Raw genomic sequence first — 23,012 nt, forward strand, 5'->3', positions numbered from 1 at the left:
TGCAGCCCAGTTTTGGGCTAACCGGGAATAGGGACTTGAGAAGGCCCGGAGGCGAAGTCAAAGAGAAGCACCTGCGCCCCGGTGAAGAGACGCTCGCCCATCACCGGCTGGGAGGCAGCTTTCAGTAAGATGGCAGGGCCAGAACTGTTGTTCGACTCCAACACCTGCCTTTGGATGGTCCTACCCATCGTTATCACTTTCTTCGTAGGCATGATCCGCCACTACGTGTCCATCCTACTGCAGAGTGACAAGAAGCTCACCCAGAAACAAGTATATGACAGGTCAGCGCCCTCCCTTCTCCTGCCTACCTCACACCGCCGTGACCTTGGGCAAGAAAGTGCAGGAGTTCTGTCAATTTGTCTAGGTTCATGTCTCGCCCCCCACTGGCAGGGTGACCTTACCCGTTACCTCTGTGTTTCACTTTTGTCTTCTGTGAAATGGGGATGATAATAGTACCTGCCTCATAGACAGGTGGGAATCAAATTAGATGATGTCTGTAAAGCCCTTAGCACAGGATCTAGGACGTATTGAGTGTTACAAAAACAAAAACAAAAACGGTGTTGTTAATCCTTTAGGTTAGTCGCCAACCCTTGGTGGGTTTACCTATGAACTATCCCATCCTACCCTTTCGTCGGGAAGAGTGCCAGGTGCGTTAGAGCTTTTAGCAGTTGTAACATACAGTCAGGTGAGTGTGATAATCTGCATTCTACCAAATTGCTGTTCCAGTAGTCGGCTGAGATGCTAAGTACCAAAGCGCTTTGCAATCTGTAACACTGCCGTTAGAGATGTAAGGAATTGTAATTATCATTTCCCTTCCTAGAGTGGAGGCAAATTCCTCACATACTTCATTGCAGTATTAATTAATTAATTTATTTATTTATTTATTTTTGAGACGGAGTTTCGCTCTTGTTGCCCAGGCTAGAGTGCGGTGGCGCGATGTCAGCTCACTGCAACCTCCGCCTCCCAGGTTCAAGCGATTCTCCTGCCTCAGCCTGCCAAGTAGCTGGGATTACAGGCGTGAACCCTGCGCCCATCCCCTCATCGCAATATTTATATACAGAGACAGGAATTTGAGATGATTATCGGTGGGTATCTAGACATGTACCCCTTCATATTAAAATAATAGTTTTCTCCCAGCTGCTTGAGATGCCGAGGCAGGAGGGTTGTTGGAGACCAGCCTGGGCAACATAACGAGACCTTATCTCTTAGAAAAACAAGCAATTTTCCGTCAATTCTGATGGCTTTCAGAAACCATCTCAGGTAAGTGCTACTATATCTTTAGCACCTCCTTCTCACTTATTAATTTCTCGTTTTAATAGAGTAAGCCTCAGGCTAAGAACTTTCCCACAGGTAACAGTATCTAGTTAAAATTTAATGTTGTTTTGTTTCTACTGTACTTATTTTAAGTTTCTTTTTTGTGACAGTACTGGATTTCCATTTGCTGGTAATTTAAAGATTCCTTGAAAATCATATAGATGGGGAAAAAGTTGATATATAAAAAGTATTAAATATGTAATGATGCAAGTGCTAGACAAAAATTCTAACATGGCATGAGAGTGACTGAAGTTTAGGAAGCACTGCTGTAACATTTTCAGTTCTTCCCAATTATGCCAAGAAGAATAATAACCATTTACTCTATATCAATGATACTCAATATCATTACTCTATATCAGTAATGATACTCACATATCATTACTATGTGAAGCACTTATATTCGTTAACTTATTTAAGACTCAAAGCAACTCTATGAGGTACATATTGTCTCATTTTATAGATATTGAGGCTTTAACAAGTTCCATGGTCACACATGGTTACATTCAGGACTTCACACCAAGCCTTCTGGTCTTGGGCTTTTTCCACTATACCACAGCGATCACTTTATCTTTCTGTAGCATTAGTTTTAGAACTGACCAGAGCCAACACCCACCCTGGAGCGATCCTTAAGAAGTCAACTTACTGGCTGGGCCTGGTAGCTCACACTTGTAATCCCAGCACTTTGGGAGGCTGAGTCAGGTGGATCATGAGGTCAAGAGATTGAGACCATCCTGGCCAACATGGTGAAATCCCATCTGTCCAAAAAAAAAAAAAAAAAAATTAGCTGGACATGGTGGTGCACCCCTGTAGTCCTAGCTACTCGGGAGGCTGAGGCAGGAGAATTGCTTGAACCCGGGAGGTGGAGGTTGCAGTGAGCTGAAATCGCACCACTGCACTCCAGCCGGGCAGCAGAGCGAGACTCCGTCTCAAAAAAAAAAAAAAAAAAAAGTCATTTACCACAGAAAGAAGGGCTGTAGAAAAATGCAAAGTGGGGAAAGCTCAGACATTTAGCATTTTTTGGCACCTATAAAATTTTCTTATTTTATCCTTACATTAGCACAGAGGTAGATACTCCTAAACCCATTTTTACAATTGAAGAAGAGGAAGCCTGGAAAAGTTAAGTAGCCTTCCCAAAGTAACCAAAGTAGGGAAATATTATGCCTATACTTGAACTCAGATCAGTCTGACTCCCAGGTTAAACCCTCTTCAACCGTGATTCCTGCTGTCATAGATTCTCTGCCACGATTTTCTTCCCATGGTTCACTATTAGAGCAATGATTCTGAATTATATCAGATCCAGTGCTCTCTTTTGTAACCCCAAAATGAAATTCACAGTTAGTGTAGTCTATATACAAGAACTTTTTTTTTTTGGAGACTGGAGTGTCACTCTGTTGCCCAGCCTGGAGTCCAGTGGTGTGATCTTGGCTAACTGCAATCTCCACCTCCCTACCTCAAGCAATTCTTCCGCCTCAGCTTCTTCAGTAGCTGGGATTACAGGCATGTGCCACCACACCTGGCTAATTTTTGTATTTTAGTAAAAATGGGGTGTGAGCCATCGCGCCCGGCCAAGAATATTTTCTTAAGAAGGAATGTAACAGCTGGGCACAGTGGTACACACCTGTAATCCCAGCACTTTGGGAGGCCGAGGCAGTCAGATCTCTTGAAGTCAGGAGTTTGAGATCAGCCTGGCCAACATGGTGAAACCTCATCTCTACTAAAAATACAAAAATTAGCCAGGCATAGTGGCGCATACCTGTAGTCTCAGCTACTCAGGAGGCTGAGGCAGGACAATTGCTTAAACCCAGGAAGCAGAGGTTACAGTGAGCGGAGATCGCTCCACTGCGGTCCAGCCTGGGCAACAGAGCAAGACTCCTCAAAACAAAACAATTTGGTGAGATATTCAAAAGTCATGTGGGACATGGGAAAATTCTTTGTATTATGTGACTCTCCCCAGGACTAAGGGATACTCATCTTTTGCATCATACAAATGACAGTTACGTGATTTTTCCCCACAGTTCCATCATTTTAACAATCAAAAATTTCCACAGATTACCATAAGGCCCCCTAGAGGGCAGTACCACCCCCGTGAAGAACCAACCACTGCTCTAGAGAAAACTCAATGTCTCTGCTCATAATTGCTCTGTCCCATAAGTGAGGTAGTTGGATTATGCCAGCTCTGACATGGGGCGGTTGAGCCACATCAAGTTATCATTTGACTTACGTGAAATGCTGTACACACTGAACCAGCCTAAGTCCAATAAAAAGGTGTATTTCAGTTGTAAAACTTTTTTTTTTCTTTTTTGTTTTTAAGAGACAAATCTTGGCCGGGCGCGGTGGCTCAAGCCTGTAATCCCAGCACTTTGGGAGGCCGAGACGGGTGGATCACGAGGTCAGGAGATCGAGACCATCCTGGCTAACACAGTGATACCCCGTCTCTACTAAGAAATACAAAAAACTAGCCGGGCGAGGTGGCGGGCGCCTGTAGTCCCAGCTACTCGGGAGGCTGAGGCCGGAGAATGGCGTGAACCCGGGAGGCGGAGCTTGCAGTGAGCTGAGATCCGGCCACTGCACTCTAGCCTGGGCTACAGAGCGAGACTCCGTCTCAAAAAAAAAAAAAAAAAAAAAAGAAACAAATCTTGCTATGTCACCCAGGCTGGAGAGCACTGGCACAGTCAAGGCTTACTACAGCCTCAACATCTCAGGCTCAAGGATCCTCCCACCTCAGCCTCTCAAGTAGCTGGGACTATAAGCATGTGCTATCACGTTCAGCTAATCTTTAAATTTTTTTCAAAGATGGGGTGTCCTCTGTTTCCCAGGCTGGTCTCAAACTCCTGGTCTCAAGTGATCCTTCCATCTCAGCCTTCCAAAATGCTGGGATTATAGGCATGAGCCACTGTGCCCAGTGGGGTAAAACATTTTTCTAAATATACTATAAATGTCCATTAGCAGCCTGGCGTGGTGGCTCACACCTGTAATCCCAGCGCTTTGAGAGGCTGAGGTGGGCATATCACGAAGTCAGGAGATCAAGACCATCCTAGCTAACACAGTGAAGCCCCATCTCTACTAAAAATACTGAAAATTAGCTGGGCGTGGTGGCACACACCTGTAACCCCAGCTACTTGGGAGGCTGAGGCAGAAGAATCGCTTGAATCCAGGAGGTGGACGTTGCTGTGAGCCGGTATCACGCCATTGCACTCCAGCCTGGGCAACAGAGCAAGACTCTCTCTCAAAAAAAAAAAAATTATATTAGTGCCAGGCGTGGGATCTCCTGCCTGTAATCCCAGCACTTTGGGAGGCCAAGGCGGGTGGATCACCTGAGGTCAAGGGTTTGAGCCCAGCCTGGCCAACATGTCGAAACCCCGTCTCTACTAAAAATACAAAAATTAGCTTGGCGTAGTGGCATGCACCTGTAATCCCAGCAACTTGGGAGGCTGAGGCAGGAGAACCACTTAAACCTGGCAGGCAGTGGTTGCAGTGAGCAGAGATCACGCCACTGCACTTCAGCCTGGGCAACAGAGTGAGACTGTCTTAAAAAAAAAAAAAAAAGTCCATTAGCCTGAGTGATCACAAAGTGAATGTTTGGTTTCTTAAATGATTAGGCTTTTTCTGCTTCAAAACTTAACTAAAAATTTTCTGACGGTGCAGTGGTTCAGGCATGTAATCCTAGCTCTTTAGGAGGCCGAGACAGGCAGATCACCTGAGGTCAGGAGTTCAAGACCAGCCTGGCCAACATGACAAAACCCCATCTCTACTAAAAATACAAAAATCAGCCAGGTATGGTGGTGCGTGCCTTTAGTCCCAGCTACTCTGGAGGCTGAGGCCAGAGAATCGCTTGAACCTGGGAGGCAGAGGTTGCAGTGAGCGGAGAGCATGCCATTGCATATGACATAATCATAGCCCATTGTAGCCTCGAACTCTTGGGCACAACCCTCCTGTTTCAGCCTGCCAAGGAGCTGGGACTACAGGTGCATCAATGCCATTACACCTGCCTAGTTTTTATGTTTTTATAGAGACAGTGTCTGGCTATGTTGCTCAGGCTGGTCTCAAACTCCTGGCCTCAAGGTATTCTCCTACTTTGGCCTCCCAAAATGCTGGGATTACAGGCATGTGCTATCATGCCTGGACATGATTTTTTTTTTTTTTTGGCTAAATAATATTCTACTATATAGATATACCAGATTTTAAAATCTATCAATGGATGAACACTTGGATTGTTTCTTTTTGACTATTATGACTATTTTGACTATTATGAATAATGCTGCTATGAGTTTTTTTTTTTTTTTTTTTTTTTTTTTTTTTTTTTTGAGACGGAGTCTCGCTCTGTCGCCCAGGCTGGAGTGCAGTGGCCGGATCTCAGCTCACTGCAAGCTCCGCCTCCCAGGTTCACGCCATTCTCCTGCCTCAGCCTCCCGAGTAGCTGGGACTATAGGCGCCCGCCACCACGCCCGGCTAGTTTTTTGTATTTTTTTAGTAGAGACGGGGTTTCACTGTGTTAGCCAGGATGGTCTCGATCTCCTGACCTCGTGATCCGCCCGTCTCGGCCTCCCAAAGTGCTGGGATTACAGGCGTGAGCCACCGCGCCCGGCCTGCTATGAGTTTTTATGACAGGTTTTTATACGAAAACCATACGTTTTCATATAAATATTTCATATAAATGTTTATATGAAACTGTATGGTTTTCGTATAAAAACTTGTACACAAAAACTCATAGCAGCATGTTTTCAATTCTCCTGGGCATATACCTAGGAGTAGAATTGCTGAGTCATACCTTAACTCTATGTTTAAATTTTTTTTTTTTCTGGAGACAGGGCCTTGCTCTTTAACCCAGGTTGAAATGTAGTGGTATAATCACAGCTCACTGCAGCCTTGGCCTCCTGGGCTCAAGTGATGCTCCCACTTTAGCCTCCCAAGTAGCTGAGATTACAGGCTTGTGCCATGTAGCTAAGCTAATTTTTTTTTTTTTTTTTGGTGGAAACAGAGTACTGCTTTGTTGCCCAGGCTGGTCTCAAACTCTTGTGCTCAAGTAATCCTCTCCCCTCAGCCTCCCAAAATGCTGGGATTACAAGCATGAGCCACCACAATGGGCCTATGTTTAACTTTGAGGAGGTGCCAAACTGTTTTCCAAAGTGGCTGCGTCATTTTACATCCCCTCTAGCAGTGTATGAGAACTCCAGTCTCCTGACATCCTCACTGATGCTTTTATTGTCTGTATTTTAGCCAAAAATCCTTTTTATATCTTCTTTCATTTTTTTTTTCTTTTAAATAGAGACAGGATCTCACTATGTTGCCAAGGTTGTTCTTGAACTCCTGGGTGCTCAGGCAATCCTCCTACCTAGGTCTCCTAAAGTGCTTGGATTACAAGCGTGAGCCATGACACTTAGCCTTATATCTACTTTTTAGTGGATGAAGTGATTTTGATTTGCAGTCTTCTATTGATTAATGATGCTGAGCCTTTTTTTTTTTTTGAAACAGGGTCTTGCTCTCTCACCAAAGCTGAATTGCAGTGGTGCCACCACAGCTCACTGCAGCATCAACCTCCTAGGCTCAAGTGATCTTCCCACCTCAGTCTCCCAAGTAGCTGAGACTACGGGCATGCACCACCATTCCCAGCTAATTTTTGTATTTTTTTGTAGAAATGGTGTTTCACCATGTTACCCAGGCTGGTCTTGAACTCCTGGGCTCAAGCAATCCACCTGCCTCCACCTCCCAAAGTGCTAAGATTAGAAGCATGAACCAATGCGCCCAGCCAAGCATCTTTTCATGTGTTTATTGGCCACTGTGTATCTTCTTCGGAGAACTATCTACTCAAATTCTTTGCCTATTTTTTAATTGGGTTGTCTTTTTCTTGTTCAGCTGTAAACGTTCTTCGTATATTCTTCATATTAGACCCTTGTCAGCTATATGATTTGCTTTTTGACTGAAAAGATAATTCCTCTTCCATAGATCCCTATATTAGATGATTTCTAAGGTCTAAGATTACTATCTTCTGCAATTTAACATTTAAATAAAACGACACCCTCCCTGCCCTCTCCCCTACCCACCCCACCCCACTCAAATACCCATGTTAAAAATCTTCCTTAAAGATGAATGAAGGGAACAAACATGCCAGTCATAGGAGAAGGTGGCACTACCTTCCTTTTAGTTTTTTTGAAAAATCCATCCTCTGGGTTGTTGAAGTAATATTTTCATGTCAAGAAAGACTAGTAGAGGAAAAAAAGTGTTTTAAGTATAAGAGCTATGACACAGCAAATTGTCAAATTACTCCCCAGGGGCTTAGTCAGAAGGCCTTTAGGATATGCTTTTCCGCTCAGAGCTGTCAGCCTACTTGGCAGGCAACCTGACACTTTAGCTGAGTCACATTTAAAAACAATTTCCTAAGAAGGGTGAGGTCACCATGACAGCAAACACCACCAGGCCACAGCTTAATTACTAAGTTGCCAACCTTCAGCTTTCCCCAAAGTCCCCTTATAAAACATTCAGATATCTACTGCCCAACAGTGAATCGGGGAGCTTTTTAATAAAAGATAAATGAGTACCTGTTTGGGAATGTATTTTCCATTTTCCCTGAGGACTCTGCTTCGAATTAGGACTTGACTGAAAAATACAACCAACACAATGAGATTTTTAAAAGTGAAACACTAGAAGAAAATCGGAGAGTCAAGTAGAAGAACTATTTAAACACAAGAGAGGGCCTATTTGGTAACAGCTCTGTGTGGAAACTTCCCAAAATACAAGTATCTTTGAAACCACCGTAAACATATTTAACCTAACAATTAGGTTTTCAGAAAAGTATTTTTCAGAAGTGACTATGTTTCTGAACAAATAAATATTTCAGAGGAAGGTACATTTGGGACATTACATCCAGCTTTTGCTTATTTGATAATAAGCTAGGAAGACACCTTCTCTGAGTGAAAAGAATAGTTGGACACTGCTCAGGAGATCTGGGGTCAGGACAACGGGAGAAGAGTGAGGATAAAAGAAGGAATTTCTTATTACCTACAGAGAAATGAGAACAGGCCTTGAGAGGATTGCTATCTGATGGACAAACAGAAATCCTACCCAGGAGTCAGACTGTTAGAAAGCTCTCAGCAAACATTTACTGAATAAATGAAATTACTAGGGGAACTTAACTGTTACAGCCATAGTTCATCATTAAATATTGTGCTAGGCCGGGTGTGATGGTTCACATCTCTAATCCCAGCACTTTTGAAGGCGAAGGCAGGTGGATCATTTAAGCCCAGGAGTGTGAGACCAGCCTGGGCAACATAGCAAGACCCTGACCCCCCCAAAAAAAAGAAAAGAAAAAAAATTAGCTGGGCTGGTAGCACATGCCTCTGGTCCCAGCTACTCAGGAGGCTGAGGTAGAAGGCTCACCTGAGCACGCGAGGCAGAGGTTGCAGTGAGCTGAGATGGTGCCACTGCTCTCCAACCTGGGCGACAGTGGAGACCCTGTCTCAATTAAAAAAAAAAAAAAAAAAAAGTGTTATGCAACAAAGGGGTGTTGCTAAGATGCAAATGACAAAACAGAGATTGAAATACTAATTTTTTTTTAGGTACTCAAAAGTTCATTAAAGGGGGAAAGGAAGAAAAGGTCCTTAAATTAATGGAAATCTTGAAACATGAAAAAAAATTATGGACAGAAATGAACATATAAAAACTGTGCTTGGCTTTTTCTCTCTACCCAATACAAACCACTTGTTCTAAGCAGTCAGTACCGCTGGGGTCTCCCTTGTCACACTACTCATATTCTAGCTTCTCCACATGCTGGGAATGTTCCAGTGCCCTTTCCTTTCCAAGTTCTACTCCATCATGCCTTAACACCTTCTTCAAGCCTCAGCATCTCCACGAAGCTTTTCCCAATGCTTGGAGCCCTCATGGAATTCTCTCCACTTTCCTCGTGAGCTCATTATGCTGTACAGTTCTCTACTTCATCTACAGGGCTACAGAGGCAACATGTAATACATTCTGCTCCCTGGCTGCTAACGATACTCAAAGTGTGGTCAGTGTTCCAATGCTGGTCTGTGATAAGCACAGACATTGAGAGTAAGGATTTAGAGACTTTTATAATAATTTGACATTGTCACAACATCCAAATACAGGATCAAAATATTTTACAAAAGTATTAGCCTACAAGAGATTAGAAATTTAAAAAACAAAAAACCCCAAAACCGGCCCTTCACCATTGACAGTCTAAGAAGCACTGGGTCTAGAGTAATGGGTAAAAACTTAAGCTCTGGAGTTGAACACGTGGGTTCAATCCCATCTCTGCCACTTATTAGCCATGTGATCTTGGGCAAGTCACTTAAATTCCCTAAGTGTCTATTCTGTACAAGGGTAGATTTATTCTTTCATTGAACAAATATTTCTTGAACTTCTTTTGTTTTTTGTTTTTTGTTTTTTTTTGAGACGGAGTCTCGCTCTGTCACCCAGGCTGGAGTGCAGTGGCCGGATCTCAGCTCACTGCAAGCTCCGCCTCCCGGGTTTAGCCATTCTCCTGCCTCAGCCTCCCAAGTAGCTGGGACTACAGGCGCCCGCCACTTTGCCCGGCTAGTTTTTTGTATTTTTTAGTAGAGACGGGGTTTCACCGCGTTAACCAGGATGGTCTCGATCTCCTGACCTCGTGATCCTCCCATCTCGGCCTCCCAAAGTGCTGGGATTACAGGCTTGAGCCACCGTGCCCGGCCTTTTTTACACACATTCTATCCCCAAACCTAGTCTGATATATTTTATTCATGTATTTTTCAGCTTTGGTTTAATACCTGTCAGAATTTTATTTTATTTATTTATTTTTTTTTTTTGAAACATTGTCTCGCTCTGTCACCCAGGCTGGAGCTGGGGAATAAGGTCAGTGATGCTTTTGCCATCCCTATGGAGCCACAGAGCCAGTCTGGGAAGCCCCCCATCAAAGCTCGTTGGCTGCCAGGGAAAGAACAAGTGGGCTGGGGTCTATGAGGTGGAACTGGAGCCCAGGCCGTCTGCTGTGGAATCACGACCCAGAGACTTTATCATGGTACCTCTTGGCTCCTGGTTTCAGGATTCATAGTCTAGATATTGTCCAATAAAATATAATGTAACTCACATTTAATTGTGGTATGGTTTCCTTCCTCTAAAAGTTACCCTCTAAAAGTGTACAATTCAGGGTTTTTTAGTATATTCACAAAGTTGTGCAACCGTCACCACTATCTAATACTGCAGTGACTAATAGGCTGGAATGCAGTAATCATAAGCATAAGTAGAGAGTCTTCAAAGGGTGCTAACCATCTGCTTGTCTCGATGCAGGGGATAAGGCACCCATAGTCCCTCTCTCATAAGCCTGCCAGAAGATTGATGTGGCCCGTGTAACCTTTGACCTGTACAAGCTGAACCCACAGGACTTCATTGGCTGCCTGAACGTGAAGGTGATTTTTTTTTTTTTTTTTTTTTTTTTTGAGACGGAGTCTGGCTCTGTTGCCCAGGCTGGAGTGCAGTGGCCGGATCTCAGCTCACTGCAAGCCCCGCCTCCCGGGTTCACGCCATTCTCCTGCCTCAGCCTCCCGAGTAGCTGGGACTACAGGCGCCCGCCACCTCGCCCGGCTAATTTTTTTTGTATTTTAGTAGAGAGAAGGTGATTTTTTATGATACGTACTCCCTTTCCTAAGATCTCCACTGCAGTGGGGCCAAACGCATCGTGAAGTAAGCGAATTGGGATTTCCTGGGGACAGAGTGGGTACAGGCAATGGGAGAGCCCCTGTCTGTTCACATGGACTCACCCTTCTCAGCGCCTGGGTCTGGCATTGGTGCTGACAAAGTATAGCCTGTATCAGACAACATGGAGCCTGATGGGCTCTCGAACTGCTGCTATGGACGACACTGGCATGTGCCCAAGGGTGCACGTGTTCCTCCTGGTGAAACCTGGATGCATTTTGTTTTTATGACTACTTTCCACTCTAGCAACTATATTTTCTCATTGAAATAAGAAGTTTTCCAGGGCCGGGCATGGTGGCACACGCCTGTAATCCTAGCACTTTGGGAGGCCGAGATGGGCAGATCACGAGGTCAGGAGATGGAGACCATCCTGGCTAACACGGTGAAACCCTGTTTCTACTAAAATACAAAAAATTAGCCAGGCGTGGTGGTGGGCACCTGTAGTCCCAGCTACTTGGGAGACTAAGGCAGGAGAATGGTGTGAACCAAGCAGGCAGAGCTTGCAGTGAGCCGAGATCGCGCCACTGCACTCCAGCCTGGGCGACAGAGTGAGACTCCACCTCAAAAAAGAAAGAAAAGAAATTGGAAGTTTTCCTAAGTAGTCTTCTAGTCAGTTTTTTAAAAACGAACATGTGTTGGCCAGGCACAGTGGCTCACGCCTGTAATCCCAGTACTTTGGGAGGCCAAGGTGGATGGACCAGTTAACGTCAGGAGTTTGAGACCAGCCTGGCCAACATGGCAAAACCAATCTCTACAAAAATACAAAAATTAGCTGGACATGGCAGTGCATGCCTGTAATCCCAACTACTCAGGAGACTGAAGCAGGAGAATCGTTTGAACCCAGGAGGCGGAGGTTGCAACGAGCCGAGATGGTGCCACTGCACTCCAGCCCGGGCAAAGGAACAAGAGTGTCTCAAAAAAAAAAAAAAGCAGAGGGCCAGGCACAGTGGCTCATGCCTGTAATCCCAGCACTTTGGGAGGCCGAGGCGGGCGGATCACAAGGTCAGGAGATCAAGACCATCCTGGCTAACACGGTGAAACCCCGTCTCTACTAAAAATATAAAAAATTAGCTAGGCATAGTGGCAGGTGCCTGTAGTCCCAGCTACTCCTGGCGTGAACTCAGGAGGCGGAGCTTGCAGTGAGCCGAGATCGCGCCACTGCACTCCAGCCTGGGCAACAGAGCGAGACTCCGTCTCAAAAAAAAAATAAGTATGTGTCAAAGAGTTAATTGAATTCATTAATTAATGAGAGAACTAGCAAGAAGTTACAATCAGTTCAAAGGAGAATTCAAAATCCCACACATATATAGGTCCAGTAAGAATGATGAGATAGGCTGGGTGCAGTGGCTCTCACCAGGAATCCCAGCACTTTGGGAGGTCAAGGCAGGAGGATCTCTTGCACCCAGGAGTTTGAGACCAGCCTCGGCAACATAGAGAGAGAGACACATGCATGCGCACGTGTGCGCGCGCACACACACACACACACACACACGCACGGCAGGAGGATCTCTTGAGCCCAGGAGTTTGAGACCAGCATGGACAACATAGTGAGAGAGACACATGCACACACACACACACCCCTGGGCAACATAGACACACACACACACATACACACACCCCTGGGCAACATAGTGAGAGACACACACACACAGTTTGAGACCAGCCTGGCCAACATAGTGAGAGGCATGCACGCTGGGAGCAGCAGTAGTATGTGCCCATAATCCCAGCTAGTTGGGAGGATTGCTTGAGCCCAGGAGTTTGAGGCTGCAGTGAGATATGACCATACCACTGTGTACTCCAGCCTGGGCAACAGCATGAGACCTTGTCTCTAAAAAGAAGAAAAAAAGAGATAAATGTATACATACAAAATTGGATTTTTTCTCCCGTGGGGATGGGAGGGATGAAATAATCTTCCCTCCATACGACAGAATTAATTTGCACATCTTATGGACCAGAGTCATTTGTACTATATAACGAACTTTTCTTAAAACTTATTTTGGAAACCTAACCAAATGTGTCAGGAAGCATGAGAATATGTGAGGTTAGAAGCTGCATGCCATCATGGTGATGTTTCCGAAATTCAGCCGCTCCAGTGGCACCCTGGGGCATCCTTACCCATTAGGTGGATGTAGCCACCGAGGCTGAAGTGATCGAATCAGTCCAAAGCCACAAAACTTGCGAGCAGCAGAGCGTGGCTTCTAGTCCGTCTTTCCGATAGTCTATTCTTCCTCAGTTCCTTCATGCAGTGTTTCCTGAGTGCCCACTGCGTGCCTGGCCCTATGCTGTAACTACAGATTCAGAGATGAACAAAATACCAGAACAAGTTCCATGAGGGCAGGAATTTCTGTGGCCTCCAGCACCTTGGTGAATGCTGACACATAGTAGTTATTTAAATGATTGTAGAATAAATGAAGACACAGGCGATCTCTGTTCACATGGGGCTTCTGAGAAATCCTGCCCAGGGTCCCAAGAGTTCTACCAGATCACATGTAGCTAGAACATATCAGACCTTCTTGCTTTCTTAGTTGATCTCCTGCAGACCCAATCTGCAGATGAAGAAACTGAGGCTGTGTGGGTCTGCTTGCCAGACACAACAGTGGGTGGCAGACTTGAGCCTGGTTCTGTGGCTGAGAGTTCCATTTTCCTCCTCAGCTGCTTCTTCCAGGATACTACCATCTCATGCTACCTCTTGACCTCAGACTACCACCAATAGTCTGCATATTTCAAAATTATGAACAAGAAGTTTCAGACCGGCTGGGGGCAGTGGCTCACACCTGTAATCCCAGCACTTTGGGAGGCTGAGGTGAACGAATCACCTGAGGTCAGGAGTTCGAGACCAGCCTGGGCAACATGGTGAAACCCCGTCTCTACTAAAAATACAAAAGTTAGCCAGGCATGGTGACACACGCCTGTAATCCCAGCTACTTGGGAGGCTGAGGCAGGAGAATCACTTGAACCTAGAAGGTGAAGGTTGCAGTGAGCCGAGATCGCACCATTGCACTCCAGCCTGGGTGACAGAATAAGACTCTGTCTCAAAAAAAAAAAAAAAAAAAAAAAAGAATAAATTTCAGACCTTAAACTCAGTCCACTTAGGGGAGGTGGGACACTTAGACCTAAACACAGTAGATATGTTGGTATCAAAAAACAATAGCAAGTTGGAATCAGTTTAGTGACTTAGTGGCATCACTAGGTTTTTTTTAATTGTGATAAATATATATAGCATAAAATCTATCGTTTGGACCATTTTAAGTGTACAGTTCAGTGGCATTAAGTACGTTCACAATGTTGCGCAGCCATCACCACCATCCATTTCCAGACGTCTTGCATCATGCCAACCAGAAACTCTGTTCTCCTGAAGCTCTAAGTCTCCATTGCTCCTCCCTCCAGACACTGGTAGCCTCCATTCCACTGTCTTATCAGTTTGCCAATTCTAGTACCACATGGAACTGGAATCAGTCAATACTCATCCTTCATTTCTGGCTTCCTTCACTTCGGATTTTCAAGAGTCATTCATATTGTGGCATGGATCAGAATTTCATTCCTTTTTTTTTTTTTTTTTTTTTTTTTTTTTTTTTTTTTTTTTTTTTGAGATGGAGTCTCACTCTGTCGTCCAGGCTGGAGTGTGGTGGCACGATTTTGGCTCACTGCAACCTCCACCTCCCAGGTTCAAGCAGTTCTCTGCCTCAGCATCCTGAGTAGCTGAGATTACGGGCCCCCGCCACCATGCCCAGCTAATTTTTTTGTATTTTTTGAGTAGAGACGTGGTTTCACCATCTTGGGCAGGTTGGTCTTGAACTCGTGACCTCGTGATCCACCTACCTCGGCCTCCCAAAGTGCTGGTATTACAGGCGAATTTCATTCGTTTCTAAGGTTGGTCAGCTAGGTTGTCAGCCTCAGTTCCTTAATTTGAGAAGTGGGTATACTTCTAAGGTGTAGCCTTGAAAATGTAAAGTATTTTCCTGTGTATATGTGAATAGTTCTAAGTGTCTTTCTGCCCCCCAAAACCCAGTCAGACAATAAGTTCACTTATTGAATGAACATTAATAAAAGACTAAAGTTTGAACAACAGCCAGGGAATACTTCTTTGCCTTTTGTTTTCCACTCCCCTATCCCACTTAGTACTAGACACCTCGAGTGACCCTCACATATCTCTTTCAAACAGGTTTGACAAGTATTTGATTAAAATTGTCTAGCATTCTTTTTATTTTTTTAGAGACAGCGTCTCACTCTGTCATCCAAGCTACAGTGCAGCGGTGCAATCATGGCTCATTGCTGCCTCGACCTCGTAGGCTCAAGTGGTCCTCTTGAGTAGCACAAGTGTGTGCTACCATGCTTGGCTGGTTCTTTAATGTTTTTGTAGAGACAAGGTCTCACTAGACCAGGCTGGTCTCAAACTCCTGGCCTCAAACCATCCTCCTCGGCCTCCCAAAGTGCTGGAATTAAAGGCGTGAGCCAGTGCACCCAGCCAAAGTTGCCTAGCATTCAACCAGCTGCTCTTGAGCCTGCCCCCGCTTCCCCATTTCCCCTACTTTCTAAACATCCAACCCCATGTTAATTGCTTTATGCTATTTCAGCCTCATGACTCTGGGTGGCAGGTGCAATCCCATTTTACCCATAAGGGAGCTGAAGCTCAGAACTAGAGCAGTTTGCTAAAGTTCACCCAGCTAATGAGACTGGATTAGGGCTGGGCGCGGTGGCTCACACCTATAATCCCAGCACTTTGGGAGGCTGAGATGGGTAGATCACGAGGTCAGGATATCGAGACCATCCTGGCTAACACGGTGAAATCCTGTCTACTAAAAATACAAAAAATTAGCGGGGTGTGGTGGCGGGCGCCTGTAGTCCCAGCTACTCGGGAGGCTGAGGCAGGAGAATGGTGTGAACCCAAGAGGCGGAGCTTGCAGTGAGCCGAGATAGTGCCACAGCACTCCAGCCTGGGTGACAGAACGAGACTCCTTCTCAAAAAAAAAAAAAAAAAAAAAGACTGGATTAGGACTTTGGCCTACCTGATTCAGGTTCAGTTCTCAGTACATGCTCACGCCAGGCATGGGTGTCTTCATGTCCAGCACTCTGAACATGAGCTAGACTGCAGGTAACTTGGAAAAGCCTCAGAGTCTAGAACAGAGTGTCTCAAGGGGCAGAGCCACACTATGGAGATTAATCTGGCTGGTCCAAAGTAGTAGTAGAAAAATAGAAGGCATTATGAAATGAGCTGGAGTTTCGCATGAGAAAGTAGGGAGGTTCCGGGCATCTCAGTTAAGGTGGAATTGCAGGTCCTCACCCTAATCCTGACCTCATCTGCAGCATCTGTTCCTGTTTGCACATCGCTCTAGAATTGATGAAGTGCTTTTAGTGCTACCACCTTAGTGGTATTCAAATGTTATTAATGAAGAAAACAAACATAATGAAACCAATCCCTTCCAGGCCAGCATGGGAATAAGGGGGTGCAGGGAGGGGGTACACTCGTGTTTTGTTCTTAATTTATTTATTCATTTTTGAGATGGAGTCTCGCTCTGTTGCCCAGGCTGGAATGCAGTTGTGCAATCTCAGCTCACTACAACCTCTGTCTCCCAGGTTCAAGCGATTCTCATACCTCAGCCTCTCAAGTAGCTGAGATTACAGATGTGTACCACCATGCCTGGCTAATTTTTGTATTTTTTAGTAGAGATGGGGTTTCACCATATTGGCCAGGCTGGTCTCAAACTCCTGACCTCAAGTGACCCACCCACTTCAGCCTCCTAAAGTGCTAGGATTACAGAAATGAGCCACTGAGCCCATCTTTTTTTGTTTTGTTTTTTGTTTTTTGTGTTTTTGAGACAGAGTCTTGCTCTGTCACCCAGGCTGTAGTGCAGTGGCTCCATCTCGGCTCACTGCAACCTCTGCCTCCTGGGTTCAAGCGATTCTCCTGCCTCAGGCTCTCAAGTAGCTGGAATTACAGGCACCCACCACCATGCCTGGCTAATTTTTATATTTTTAGTAGGGACGGGGTTTTACCATGTTAGCCATGCTGGTCTCAAACTCCTGACCTCAGGTGACCCACCCACCATGGCCTCCCAAAGCGCTAGGATTATAGGCATGAGCCACTATGCCCAGCCTACTTTGTGGTTTTGACTTGCATGCCCTCTCATTCCACCCAGGGAAGCTCTCCGCTGGGCCCTCTTCAGCATGCAGGCCACGGGCCACGTGATGCTTGGCACCTCCTGTTACCTGCAGCAGCTCCTCGATGCTACAGAGGAAGGGCAGCCCCCCAAGGGCAAGGCCTCATCCCTCATCCCGACCTGTCTGAGGATACTTCAGTGAAAGCCTAAGCCCTTGGAAGCTTTCCCCAGTGAAGGACTAGACTAGGGGCCCCACGCTCAACTGGTAGTGCCCACAAGCCTGGCAGCTGTAGAGCCGCTAACCTCCCCACACCTCCCTCACCGTGTAGGACCTGAGTGAGGAGGAGGGGCTGGAAACCTGGGGTGGATTGGCCAAAGGAGAACCTCAGGCTCCTGGCCTGGCCCAGCTCCTTCCTGCCCAAGGCAGCTTAGCCCACCCAGACTGGTCCTGAAGTCTGCCCCTCCATTGGCATGAAGTCTGCCCCTCAGCAATCCGGCCTCACAGGCTGCACTTTCATGGTGCTCTCTACCTTCTGGCTCCCATCCTGGAACATTCCTGAGTGAATTCTCAAGCACATCAGCATGTAATATTAGGGAGTTTGCAATAAATTGTTGATGCTGATATATCTTCTTTGCCTGTGTTCTTTAGGGGTGGGGTTCTATCTGGAAGGTTGGAAAGGGCTAAAGGAAGACACAAATCTATTGTCAAACTATTCTCCATAACGTAGGATTACAAATAATAGCAGTTTTTCTACCGAAGGGGGAAAAAGCTGGGTGCAGTGACAGGTGCCTGCAGTCCCAGCTACTCAGCAGACTGGGGTGGGAGCATCCCTTGAGACCAGGAGTTCAAGGCCAGCCTGGGGCCCAATAGCAATATCCCAGTCTCTTTTAAAAAACAAAATTGCAGTTGATTTTGAAACTAAAGTTGGCTGAATTTGAGACTTGAGCTGACCATGTAATTGATACCATAAGTAACAATTTCCTAATTAAATTCACCAATCAGAAGAGCTTCAATTGAGCAGGTGGGATTAAGTCACTCTTCTAATTTCTCAGTGTCCCATTTTATAATAACCATTTAAGTGGTTAGGTGAAAAAGTACTACTCAAGCTGTAAGGCATTTCTCCATCAATGCCCATCCTAACTTGCCAGACAGCTTATCTTTGATGTTCAGGACTTTCAACCTCGGGGTTTCAAAGTGGGCTCATAGGTAGCCCCAAAGAGCAGGAGCTTCTCATCAGTGTGAGCTGGCATTTTCCAATATTGGACGACTCAAGACAAGCATGAAAGGCTGAACTTAGGTCGGGCATGGTGGCTCATGCTTGTAATCCCAGCACTTTGGGAGGCCAAGGCAGGTGGATTACCTGAGGTTAGTAGTTGGAGACCAGTCTGACCAACATGGCCAAACCCTGTCTCTACTAAAATACAAAAAATTAGCTAGGCATGTTGGTGGGCACCTGTAATCCCAGCTAATTGGGAGGCTGAGGCAGGAGAATTGCTTGAACCTGGGAGGTACAGGTTGTAGTGAGCCGAGATCCTGCCACTGCACTCTACCCTGGACAACAGAGCGAGACTCTGTCTCAAAAAAAATAAATAAATAAAACAAAACCTATCATTTCACGACTCTTACTATAAAGCCTATTTGGATTTAGTAAATACTAAGGTAAACCACTGTCTTACCAAAGCTGGTCTGGGAGCTATTTCTGGCAGCAGACCTGAACCCTGCACCCTGTGGGCGAAGCTGCTGAAGCTCGATGAAGAGGGGCTGCTATTCCGGGCTCTCCTGCTCTTTTGCAGTTATGGCTGGAGGCTGGCCCGGTGCCAGGCTGGCTCCATGGGGTGTGCCGTCTGGCAGGGAGGCCTGATGTTTGTATGATCACAGAAGCTATCCCAGTCCACCCTTGCTGAAGCAGTGGCAGGGCCTACCTGCTCCTCCTGTAAAGTGCTCAGTAACAGAGTTGGAGTGGGGGTGGGAGGCTCGGTATTTGTCAAGCTTCCCTCCTCCTGAGATCCGGGGTTTCACAAGTAAATCTTGAGCAACTGCCACGGTCTCTTGGCATTGAGCCCAGGGAAAACAACGTTCTTCCTCTTCTTCCAGGAGCTCAGTGGCTAATGGAGTCAAAGCAGCTGTGGTCAGTGAATAGGGAAGGGCAGCCTTTGATGAGGCTGGGGGCTGGGGAGGGAAGATTCCAAACAGCAAAGGAGCTTGAGCCTCGGTAGGGCCTGCCTGTCCTAGTGGGGGAACGGACTTTCCTGGGCCCCACACAGCCAGGAGTAGCTGTCGTCAAGGTGTGCTGTGTCCCAGCCCCTCCAGCTCAGCCTTTTCATTTGTTGAAGCTGGTGCTCAGGAGTGCACAGGATGCCTTTCAGAAGAATTCTAAATCCCGGGGGGGCTGTGATGGCACAGTCACATGTCTGAGCCCAAAACAAGAGAACCACTTGTGTTTTTGCCATGCTTCTCACCAGTGCTGTCCATATTTGTGTACATAATTTTTTGTTTGTTTCTTTTCTTTGAGACAGAGTCTCGCTCTTGTTGCCCAGGCTGGAGTGCAGTGGCACAATCTCAGCTCACTGCAACCTCTGCCTCCCGGGTTCAAGCGATTCTCCTTTGCCTCAGCCTCCCAAGTAGCTGGGATTACAGGCACCCACTACCATGCGCAGCTAATTTTTGTATTTTTAATAGAGATGGGGTTTCGCCATCTAGTCTCAAACTCCTGACCTCAGGTGATCCACCTGCCTCAGCTTCCCAAAGTGTTAGGATTACAGGCATGAGCCACCGCGCTCAGCCCTCGTACACATAATTTTATTTGTTTATTTATTTATTTATTTATTTATTTATTTTATTTATTTTTTATTTTGAAACAGAGTCGTGCTCTGTCACCCTGGGTGGAGTGCAGTGACGTGATATTGGCTCACTGCAAGCTCCGCCTCCCAGGTTCACGCCATTCTCCTGCCTCAGCCTCCCGAGTAGCTGGGGCTACAGGCGCCCGCCACCACGCCTGGCTAATTTTTTTTGTATTTTTAGTAGAGACGGAGTTTCACTGTGTTAGCCAGGATGGTCTCGATTTCCTGACCTTGTGATCCGCCCGCCTTGGCCTCCCAAAGTGCTGAGATTACAGGCGTGAGCCACCACGCCTGACCCACAGAATTTTATTTGATTTGAGACGGAGTCTTGCTCTGTTGCCCAGGCTGAAGTGCAGTGGCATGATCTCAGCTCACTGCAACCACCGCCTCTCAGGCTCAAAAGATTCTCGTGCCTCAGCCTCCCGAGTAGCTGGGAGTACAGGTGTGCACCACCGTGCCTGGCTAATGTTTACATTTTTAGTAGAGTTGGGGTTTCACCATGTTGGCCAGGCTGGTCTCGAACTCCTGGCCTCAAGAGACCCGCCTGCCTCAGCTTCCCAAAGTGCCTTGGATTCCCAAAGTGTTGGGATTACAGGTGTGAGCCATCATGCCTGGCATGTGCACATCATTTTAATAACTGATATTTTTGAAAACACTGTTTATCGACATAATTTATATACAATAAAATGTACTATTTACAGGTAAGTCTTTCAATAAGTTTTGGCAAATTTATACAGTTATGTAACCACCATTTCTGCTAAATCATAAAGCTGCCATCTGTCCCTTTATAGTCATGTAAATAGACTTTTCTAAAATGTCACGTAAATAGAATCATGCTGTCTTAAAATTTTTTATTTCTATTTTTGTAAATTAAAAAAATTGTTTAGAAAATTATTATGAATCATACAGTCTTTTATATCTGGCTTAGATTTTTAAGCTGTGTGTGTGTGTGTGTATGTGTGTGTGTGTATGTGTGTGTATGTGTGTGTGTGTGTAGAAGAAATATATCAGTGAGGTAAAACATTTAAGTGGTTCCAAAGGGTAAACAGAACTATTCATCTAACCCCATCTGATTCCTTCAGGAGCAAACACCATCTTGTTTTTGTGTGTACTTTCAGAAACACAGAAGGATGTAAATATAACTAAGAAATAAGACATCACAGGCCGGGTGTGGTGGCTCACGCCTGTAATCCCAGCACTTTGGGAGGCCAAGGCAGGCGGATCACCTGAGGTCCGGAGTCTGAGACCAGCCTGACCAGCATGGAGAAACCCTGTCTCTGCTAAAAATAAAAAATTAGCCACGTATGGTGGCAGGAGAATCCCTTGAACCCGGGAGGCAGAGATTGTGGTGAGCAGAAATCGCACCATTGCATTCTTGCCTGAGCAACAAGAGCAAAACTCCATCTCAGAAAAAGAAAACAATGAAATAGACATCCATCACATACACATATGTTTATTCTAGTCACACTTTCCTCTTCTGATTTAATATACTCTGGAGATCAGTTCACATGAGCTCCTATAGAACTATGCATTCTTCCCTCAAAGGCTCCATGGTACAGACGTGCTAGAGCTGAGTTAGCCACTCCTCTGATGGATTTAGATTTATTGACAGTATTTTGCTAATGCAAACCATGAATTGAAAGTTATAGTGGGTTTTTTTGTTTGTTTGTTTTTGTTTTGTTTTGTTTTTTTGAAGTTGGGAGGCTCCTAAGAATCAGAATGGTAATCAGAAAACCTTGACCTTCCTTCATGGTTTGTAATCGCCTGATGGGGTCTTCCTGCCCACTGCCCAGACAAAACCAACTCATTGAGACTGTGGCATTGCAATAAAGAGCTTAACTGACGTGAGGCTGGCCATGCCACCTGGGAGACAGAGCTGCTACTCAAATCACTCTCCCTGAAAATGTGGAGGCTGGGGTTTCACCAGGGTAGTTTGGTGGGCGGGGGCTATAGGAATGGGTGCTGCTGACTGGCTGGGGATGCAGTCACAGGGCTGTGGGAAAGGCTCCTTGTTCAGTGAATCTGCTTCCGGGTGGGGCCACAGGACTGGTTGAGCTAACAGTCGAGGGTCCAGGTGGGACCATCCGGTTGTCAGAAATGCAAAAACCTCAAAGGATTTCTGGTTGAAATGAAAGGGTTGCATTTCAAAAGGCCAGTCTTAGGTTCTATAATAGTGAACTGGAAAAGTTGCAAATCTTGTGATCTCTGGAATAATGACTGGTAACCATTTAACTGAATTTTGAGCAGAATTCAGGTGGCCTTTCATTAGTTGGCTCCAGGGGTGGTGGGAACCAAGTGGGCAAGACAGCTGAGGCTTGGCCACACACACAGAAAGCACCGACCCTGTGTGGAATGACGGATGCTAGGACAAATGCGGGGACCTGGTGTGACAAGCGCGGGAACAGCAGTGCCATGGTGATGTCTAATGGATAATTGTCAGCAAGTGCTGTTGGCCCTACTTTCAAGGGATGTCCAGGAGCCAGCCATTCCCCCCACCCCTACTGCCACCCCTCTGGTCCTGCCACTATCATCACTTGCCTGGATCCTTGCAGTGGCCCCTCTGGGCTCCCTCCCTCCGCCCACCCACCCCTGGGTCCCTGGCCCACCCAGCATCCAGAGGGCTCCAGGTCCCCATTGCACTCCTCCTCTGCTCAGAAGACGCTCCCCTGCCGAAGTAAAGGGCAGAGTACTCCAGGGCCCTGTGCGAACTCCTGCTTCCTTGACCTCTGAGTCCTCACCTCCTCTTACCCTCCCCCGGCTGCCCATCAGCCACACCATCCTCCTCGCCATTTCCCACTATGAGCCAGGCACCTGCGGACCTCCTGGCCTTTGCACTGGCTAAGTCCCCGGACCCGGCTGGCTCTTCCCAGATGCGGACACAACTCACTTGCCCACTTCCTTTAAGCCTTTGCTTCCACTCTATCTAACACGCCAACACCACCCACCCACCCCAGCTCGATCTTTCTCCTAAGCACATTTCCAGTTGAACATACAACATATGATCTCTATTTACCACCATTATTGTCTGACTTTCCTCACTGAAATCGGAACCCTGAAGACAGGAATTTTCTTGTT

At 46.1% G+C, this 23,012-nt stretch overlaps 1 protein-coding gene across 10 annotated transcripts; it reads left to right on the top strand.

The window, feature by feature from the left end:
* The first annotated feature begins 7 nt into the window (after positions 1-7).
* On the top strand, positions 8-21,153 carry LOC101012273 (cell death activator CIDE-3-like). Of its 10 annotated transcripts, none has more exons than XR_004182105.1 (5): positions 8-124; positions 209-281; positions 576-685; positions 10,594-10,712; positions 17,136-17,722. XR_004182105.1 is itself a non-coding variant. In XM_031663136.1 (3 exons), the coding sequence occupies exons 2-3, from the start codon at positions 211-213 to the stop codon at positions 17,296-17,298; spliced, it is 234 nt and encodes a 77-aa protein (XP_031518996.1). In that variant the 5' UTR covers positions 8-124; positions 209-210; the 3' UTR covers positions 17,299-17,722. The 10 variants fall into 10 exon arrangements, 2 of the variants coding, with proteins under 2 accessions (XP_031518996.1, XP_031518995.1); XR_004182106.1 differs by having other exon boundaries at positions 576-647; XR_004182107.1 differs by lacking the exon at positions 10,594-10,712.
* The last annotated feature ends 1,859 nt before the right edge of the window (positions 21,154-23,012 follow it).

This window comes from Papio anubis, chromosome 2, assembly GCF_008728515.1.
Source record: "Papio anubis isolate 15944 chromosome 2, Panubis1.0, whole genome shotgun sequence".
Lineage (NCBI taxonomy): Eukaryota > Metazoa > Chordata > Mammalia > Primates > Cercopithecidae > Papio > Papio anubis.